Source organism: Lycium barbarum, chromosome 6 (assembly GCF_019175385.1).
Source record: "Lycium barbarum isolate Lr01 chromosome 6, ASM1917538v2, whole genome shotgun sequence".
NCBI lineage: Eukaryota > Viridiplantae > Streptophyta > Magnoliopsida > Solanales > Solanaceae > Lycium > Lycium barbarum.
In genome coordinates, this window is record NC_083342.1 from 118,219,073 (window position 1) to 118,227,799 (window position 8,727).

At 42.5% G+C, this 8,727-nt stretch overlaps 1 protein-coding gene across 1 annotated transcript in view; it reads left to right on the forward strand.

Annotated features, from left to right (window-relative positions):
* Positions 1–8,103, forward strand: part of LOC132645818 (dol-P-Man:Man(7)GlcNAc(2)-PP-Dol alpha-1,6-mannosyltransferase) — a 34,549-nt gene extending 26,446 nt beyond the window's left edge. Inside the window, exons 18-20 of the mRNA XM_060363032.1 lie at positions 5,568–5,633; positions 7,372–7,465; positions 7,551–8,103. Of these exons, the coding sequence (XP_060219015.1) occupies positions 5,568–5,633; positions 7,372–7,465; positions 7,551–7,640 (250 nt within the window). The 3' untranslated portion in view covers positions 7,641–8,103. The remainder of the gene's footprint in view (positions 1–5,567; positions 5,634–7,371; positions 7,466–7,550) is intronic.
* Positions 8,104–8,727: the final 624 nt, after the last annotated feature.

Consider the following 8,727-nt stretch of genomic DNA (forward strand, 5'->3'; position numbering starts at 1 on the left):
GGTGCGGTCTCTTTGCTTTGCTTGTGAAAGATTTTTCTCCAATTGGAAATGCACGGACCCAATGCTGTCGCAACGGGCGAATACTCCCCCACATGGGTGGCAGCAGTACTGAAATGCTGATGCCGATGTTCCAAGATGTCCTCATCTCTTGGCGACACACTAGCAATGGCGCCCTTGGTGGGGGATGAAAGATGATGGCGGCCTGATGGCCGATGATGTGAGGACGACTGCTGGTCAATGATGTGAGAACGGCATGTTGGTCGATGACCTGTTGACCCTATGTCTGCCGATGACCTGATGACCATATGTCTGCCGATGATCTGAGTCATCATGTCTGCTAATGATCTGATGACAATATGTCTGCCGATGATCTGATGACCATATGTCTGCTAATGATCTGATGACGGTTGCCAACCTAGATTGAGAACGACGATACAGTGACCCATATGAGCATCCCTTGGTGTGGCACCAATATCGTGATGATAGCCTGATGGCTTGTGTGGTTGATGACAGCCTGATGGCCATTGTGGGCATCCCTTAGTGTGGCTCTCTCGCCAACCATGCTGTTAGGGACCCCTTCTCTCTTGTGGGCAACTCACCTTGTTGGATGTATAAGCAAGGTCAAGTACCGATATCATGACTCGGAGTGACTTGCAATTTGAGCCAATGTCCTGGTGGAAAAATTGTGACTAACATAACGACTTGCTTATTCCCTGGCATTGGTGGCTGCTTGAAGCTCAACTCTAAACCAATCTGCATATAATATGGCCTTTGGAAAGACCATGCTGGACCATGGCATCTTCAGCAACTCAGATGTTTGGTACCATGTGGTACTGAGAAGAACTCTTGGAATGTACTCCTGGTGAGTACTTAATTTTTCTCTGCTCGAGGGGAGATAGCTTCATACATACGTGACCATAGGTCTTTGTTCTCAAATTGATCCTCCTATGCTTGATGCCCGATTCTCCAGTGTGGTACCTGTGTTACCGTCCTGGTTGTTCGGTATCCCTTGGTTATCCTTTGGATAGATCACATTCTCAAACTTGAAGCTTAGTTATTCCCCACTCTTATGTTGGTCAATGATCTTTGCCTCCTCACCTTGGTGATTCAGCATGATGAAATGCCTAACCCACGCGTCGTGGATCGGTGACTTTCCGCAATGTCTCCCGCCATGCAATCAGCCTAATTTTGGTGTTATTCCGTGTGCCGGTTTAACAACACAATGTGCGACATTTGCCTCCCCACGCTTAGTGGTTCGGCTCTTTAATGACATTACCTCCCTACGTAGTAGTTCGGCTTTTTCCTGATTCTGCCTCCCCATTTAACTGGTTTGGCATTCCATTACAAATGTGGTGGATGGTTCCACCTGTTAATTATGACATATGAACTCCCCGCAAAGAAGCCTGCTCACAGGTCCTTCCTTACGTTGTCGCGGCTCATTGGTGCGCCCCGTTCTAGCTCGGTATCACCCAATGTCTAGAGCTCAAAGTTGGAGATTGCTCTCCCTCCATGATGATAGGTATGATGATAGGTTATTGGCGATAGCTCGCCTCCCGTAATACGCAGCCCTGATGATCACAAGCTGGGGCTTGCCCCTTGCTTTAGGCGTATAAGCCCACTGGATGTTGACATGGTTGTTGATGGACTCGCCTTCCATTGCTTGCGACCTTTATGATGGCTAGGCGTCTAATGTTGTAATTCCCGCAATTGTGCGCCCTCAGGCAATGCTTGTGGTCCACCCTTCATCGAGGACACTCGAAAAGATTCAGCTGTTATGTACATGGACAAGAGACCTTGACTGGGCAAGTTTTTGATGCACTCACCGTCTCTACTTGATGTTTTAGCGATTCCATGATTCGCTAAATAAAGCTACTAATCGACTGCCAACAGATTTTTTATAACACTGACGGATGTGGACGCATCCCCAGCAGCATAACCCAATGGTGCTACCTGCTGACCAGATGCGTCTCAATGGAATCCCTCTGAAATTAGTGCTCATTGTGTGAAAGCCATCCTTGAAGGTACGTCGATGAAATTCGGATGCTTCAACATGAAATCACCTAATGCAACCGATGGCGGAAACAACGGTTGTGGCATGACATGATTCTGAAAAATGTGGTTCATGGTTGATGAAGAAAATTTTAACGGAAACTGAATACAACCAATCTCCTTTAGTCAGTGGCATTTGGTCTGGTTCGCTGACTTGATTGGCATTAAGAACATCGCTTCCTGCCTTGATAGGAACTCTGCACTGACATTCAATAATGTACTAATGATATGATCTCTGTGCTCTGATACCAACTGTCACGGGCCGCCTCTTTCATAGTGTCAGCGGTTCACTAATGGCCCGTGCGGCGCCCGTAGACCAGGCGGACTACGAGCCAGCCTAGTGATAGTCCCAGGACTCATGGCACGACCTTATGCCCGTGGCTTTGGAGGCTTAGCTTCAGCGGACTCTGCGTGGCAGCCTACCTACGTTTTGTCTTTTTCCTACGAGACCTTATAGTTTCCCAGCCTTTCTCCGCTAGCAAGGCTCTTTACTAAAGAAAATAGGATCTCCGATTGGAGTAATGGGAAGTCAGGCTTGGCACCGGATCTCAATTCATTAGATAAGCCTAGTACATAATCACTGATAGGATCACGAGCGAGAAAGCGGCATGGGAGAAATCATATATTTGGAGAACGCAAACGTTTTCAACAATACAATGCTTAGGCCCCTGTAGCATGTTTCATATGTTGGGTCTTTGCCTGCACACACACCTGGGGTTGGCTACGGACATGACAGTCCCTCGACTGGTGCTGAGCGTCGCTGGTGCGCCCACAGTCCAATCCTCAGGCTTGACACTGGTCTGGTGCCTGTGCACCTGACCGGTGCGACGCCCGAGTAGGGCAACTCCTGAATCCTTGGCCTGTGTCATGTGTGTCCTTTGTAGTATGCCTATGATGAGGCTTTGCTAAATGTAGCCCTCGCGACATACTTCCATCTTGCATGGTGCAGCGTCGCCCTACGACTGCACGTCTAGGCCAACGGACCCTTGCTCGCTAGGCTGAACCTGAGCCAAGCTCACAAGTCAACACACGAGGCTCTTAGGAGAGGTGCCTCGAGTGTTCAATCGACACGAAGGGCTTTCTCATTCTCAAGGATAGCCCGCAGGGCATGGTCGGTCCATACGTCAAGCCTCCGACCCTCGTTGGGCGCCCAACGCTGGCCTGTGGCCGAGCGCCGCCCATAGAGTTGCGTAACTCGTATGGGTACCTAGGACCCTTTGGGGATGCCTAGGCAGGCCCTTGAGGTTGGCCCCCAAGGTTGCTCATTTGGTGCGGCTTGATGGTGGCACGCACTGGGGAGGCTAGCTGAGCTGAGACACCTGTGCCCCCCTTATATATGCTTTAAAAAGAAAAGCCCAAGTTTTAGCACTGGACATGATTCTGCCCGAGAATCCCAGCCGTCTGTTCCTAACTCTTTCTCTTGACTTCCTTCACTCCTCCATGAAGTTTCATCTCATTCCTATGCTCGTGGACCGAGATATGGCCTTAGGGAGCTTTGACACTGACACTGCTCCTTGGCTAAGTCAAGCCCTTAGGTAAATGATGTTCAAGTGACGCCAAACTTGGTAAGCACATTCAATAACATCCTAGGAAGGGTGTGTTCACCCGAAATCCCAAGATTCCATCCATAGCTCGGAAACGCTTGGGACTGACACTCAGGCTCGCACGGGCCGCTCGTGCGTCGACGACCCATGGGCTCATCTCAGATCCTTGCTAAACTTCCTTGCTGCTCTTAGGATATGCAATGGAGCATATCTAAGATGATTGTGGACTCCCGTCCGTCGGAAGCCATGTTGGTGCACGCCGCCCGCACGGCTGACACTGCCTGTGGGGCTGACACTGCCTGTGCGGCTGACACTCGTTTGGCCCGCTCGGGCGCGTGAGGTTACGGGTGCCAAGGCACAATGAAGGCAGCCCGTAACAGATATAGTAATTGAGAGAATATAGCCTTTTTTTTATTTCGAACCCCACTTTTGGCATTACACTGGTGATGTACAAAGATGTTGTTGGCATGCTTAAGGGAAGTAATAGAGTTTGGTAACTTGGTAGTTGATAGAGAGATGTGATATAAGTAATAAAGCTATATGGGTATATAGCCTAATATTTATCCTTCTCAAGGGAAAAAAAAAAATATAGCCTAGTATTTATCCTTGAGGAACTATAGCTCCATCAACAAGTGCCATTGTTTTCAACTAGAAGGACTATTGCCGTCCCCCTCCCCCCCCCCCCCCCCCCCCAAGCTAAGATGGCTCAACTCTTGTAGCCTAGTCTAGCCATATGCCAATTGGTATAGGATGACATGGCAGGAGCGACCTGGCTAGTGCCTTATTGGCAAGAAGGTCAGCACATAGTCTCGTTTCTTTTGCAGTTATCTTTTGGGAGGATTTTTTTCCCTTTTCTTTTTTTCATGTCGCCTCACAGGTGAGGTTTTACTACATGTTTTAGATATTTGGATCGCATTGCAACTTAAAAATAAAGAGAATTCAATGTTGACGAGCAAGATTGAATAACGGAAGCAAGAAAAAAAGAAGCAGCTAGTTATCCCCTTTTAACTTCTCTTTTGTGTACTACTCTTTTGCATCTTCTTGATGCCATCAGTGAAGCTGCTTCATCAAAAAGAGTTCCCTCCAACACCCCCCTCCTCTTTTTTTCTTTTTTTCTTTTGTTTTGGTCTTTTTGTTCTTCTGCTTTCTTTTTGGTTATTATTTCTTTCCACTATTATTAATATTTATCTTTTTCCTTTTTTTTTTCCACTGAATAAACTAGTTTTGACATAGCAATATTAGTTCGTTTTATGGGTTAATATATCTTTCAGACCAATTTAGGATTAATATTTCGATCTATAGCTGGTTAACAAAATTACATCTGTTGTATTGTTTTCAGAATATATTATGTCAGAGTTGTCTTGTTGTTTAATAATGTAGAATAAAATTACTGATTTAATGCTGTTTTCCTTGTTCCATCATGCTGTAATTCTTTTTCTATTTTAGTGCATTCCACTTATAGTGTATTTATCTCTACAAAATTTATGTACTATGCCGAATTTCTTTCCTCCACATCCAAGAAAGGCATCTATATTCCTGCTTCGAGTGTTAGGATCTCCACCTCATCTTCTATTTTCAATTTGAAATGGATAGAGTAAAATAATTTCAATCTTTTTTGTTCGCTTGCAAAAGTTCTGATGGCACATGACATCTTTTCTGCCATTTTCCTTTCATTCCTGTTGATCACCACCTACTTATGGATGATATAAATATCCATATCTCAGTGAGGTGTGTCTGTATGTTCCTGTGACAGTAAGGTTTCTTTCTTTTATAGCAGTTTTACATGCGTGGTTTTTTGCAATATTGTGGGTATTCTAGTACAAATAGCTTTTTAGTGATGCAATATTATGGTTGATTATGTCTATACATTTTACCTTGCTACTGATGAGCATCTTTCAAAGTTTATGTTATTGTTTCTCCTTTTTCCCTTCTAACTGCATTTTAACCTCAAGTTTGCTATTTTCTTGGGTTCAGGTACTCTAAAGAAGAAAATATTTCTTTGGAAGACTTTCAGATGAGAAATTTCACATATCTCCTGAAGTGAGTTCTTTGCAATTTATTTATCTTATTTTGCTGGCTAATTTTTTCGATTTCTCTATATTTTAGAGGCTAAGCCGTTACGGACAATCGTAAGTGATTTGTTGACTTATGTACTTTAGCTTCTAAGCTAATGGGTTAAAGTGGCGTTCCGAGTCTAAATAAGGGCAAGCATAGAGAGTGAGAGTGAAGTGATTTATGGGGAAGTAAGGCTTGTTTGATCGTTGGGTAGCTTAATTGCGTTGGCCTTTCTTTGATTGCAAAGCTGAAATCATTTCCAACTTTACTTGGTAAATTTCAGTGTCATGTGATGGAACTTGGAAGACACTAGCTTTCAGTGCCACCACTGCCCCTGCTCCCCATTCTAGGATTCCGATTAACCCATGCGTGATTTTACAGAACTGAGGTATTAGGGTTTAGTTCTAAATGAACCTGACCTTAGCATGACCCAAATGGATCACTGCTCTTACATTGTAAAAAAAAGATCACATATTTAGTGGTCTACACCCCTGAGAATATGGTGATTAAGCTCTTTACAAACGCCTGGAATAGCACTTCTAAATGAAGCATTTGAGGCTTCACCAAACGAATGACTCTAGGTAGAGGATGACATTGATTTACAAAATGTGATATGATGGAGTTTCTTAACTTTCAATATGATTTTGTAAAGGAGTTGGTTATCTCCATGTTAAGGATGATGCTTTTTTTTATTTTTCTTATTCTTTTATTCCTCGAGGAATGCTGATATCTGTAATGGAGAGGCATTTCTTGTAATGCTCATATTGTGTTTTTCCTTCCTCGGACAAGACTGCTAAAAAAACTATAAAACAAATAATTTTGCATCTGAATTCACGTCGATATTCAAATTATTGATCTTAAACCAATATAGTTGGTGTTACTGATGAATATTAGGTCTGACAAAAGTACTGCATATGAATTATTATCTTTTACTTCTTGGTTCATTGGTAGATCGAACTCTTGCTTCCCAATCATATACATTTATAAGCTACTGTGGTGGTATGTTGCCTGTACATGGCACATACGAATCGTCTACTTTAACCGTTTTCTGAGGGGGAAAAAAATCTTTTTTGGGATAAAAATACACGTGACAATTTGCTCACTAGAGTCAATTTTTGGGTCTTCAGATAGATATCAGCGTTGCCTAAGGTTGGTGCTGAAAGATTTAAATGATACAAGAAGATAACACATTTTAAATGGAATACTATCACACACATGGATCACCACGTCTTGTATAAAAGGGTAGTGTTGAGTTATTACTTATGCTTGGTTAAAATAGCTTAATATTTAAGTGCAATGTTAGTGATCATTACAAGAACGTAGGCTAGAACATTCTTCCTGAATAAGCATAGTGGTTGCACGCTTCAGATATTCTTACAACAATTATTTAGAAAATATCTAACATACATACCTTTGACCAGTCAATGCATTTGAAAATGACGTGACAATAGGGATCAAAAGCTTGTTTCGAGCCTTTCTATGTCCCCGTGTTAATTATTTGCTGAAGAAACATAAGATTCTTACTCTCTGCCAGTTGCTGAATCAGAATTGCACCTGTGCCTTGCCATTTCTTTCTTTCCTCTTCAGTTTTAAAGGATTAGGTTCTGAACACAACCAAACACCCCCCCCCCCCCCCCTCCCACCAAAAACCCTTCGCTGATAGTGTTTTAATTAATCTGGATCTTGTTTATAGTACGTTATCTTTACCAATTCTGCTGTACAGTGAGAATTCTTACATCGAAGGATTCAAATGTCTGATGAGTGTTGATGGTTTTTCTCGGGTTCGTGTACGAATTGGTTTTCCTCCAATATCACTGGTAAGTGTTTTTCAGACAATGCCAATTGATAGCTGCAAAAATCTGGGCAGCATCCTTGTTACTTTAACCTGTTTGCATCACACAGACGAAGGAACCAAAGGTGTTTATTCATGGAAACATAAGAAACACAGGCATCATGAATAGAAGCTGGCCAGGATGCTTGGGTTCTCCCTGAAAGCTTCCAGTAGTGGGGCTGAAAATTGTAACGAGGCATAATGTCTAGTCTTATCACGACTGCCTTTTCGTGAAAACTGAAGGGAAAAATATGTTTAGGATCAGACATCAGCCGTGCCCGTGATGTAGTGAGGCTGGAAATTTAGCTTGTTGCTGACATCAGATCCTCTTTGCACAAAGATGTGTTTCTTCTGGGTGTCAGAACAAAAAGTTGACATGTTCAAAGTTTCAGTATTTCTATTTGACGAAAACTTGTCTTATTTCTGATGCTGTGGAAAATGTTGATGGTTTCTGCATCTTCAGACTTCACGCATGTAAAATGGTCAGGTTCAATTTTGCTGTCTATATTTTTTTTATAGTGTTGCTCTGTCATCTCAATGAACTTACTAGCAGGAAAAATTGCCAAAATGGCCAGATAATTGTATTGCCCATTAAGAGAATCTCTTAGGCTTTCCATTTTTAGAGGGCATGCTTTCTCTTTCTCTTTTATTTTTTTTTCCGCTAGGAAGGCATTATGCTGACGTTTTAAATCTTCACACTATAGTCATACTTTACTGTTTAGGCAAAAATACTCTTCAGTATAAGCAGTTGGGAATTTTTTGAAGTCTATTTAAAACAATTTAGTTAATTTTGATAGTCACGTGAGCATTTCCTGGTAACTTCCTTTGCCAGAAAAATTGTTTGATATGGAAAAATGCAACCCTAGGGCGTTTGGATGGTAAAAGGACCAAACCCTATAGTCTACGGATTGTTACTTGTTAGGATGGTAAAGGACCAAATCCTAAAAATCTAAGGACTGCAAAGTGAAAGAGCCTTTCAGTTTAAGCTTCTAAGACACTTCGTCAATAATATTAATTCAATCTTAGAATATCTTACTTTTCGTTTAAAGAATAATTGTAATAAAATCGGAAAAAGGGTCAAGTTTGGCTTCGATACTATCAAAAATTGAGCAAATATTGCCCTGCCCTTACCATTAACTTCTGGTAGAGCTCAAATTTAGGGTAATTTTAAACCATCGAAAGTCTCATTTTTGCCCTTGTGCTCCTGAAAGAGCTCGAACTTTAGGGTAATATTAAAGCGTAGCCAAA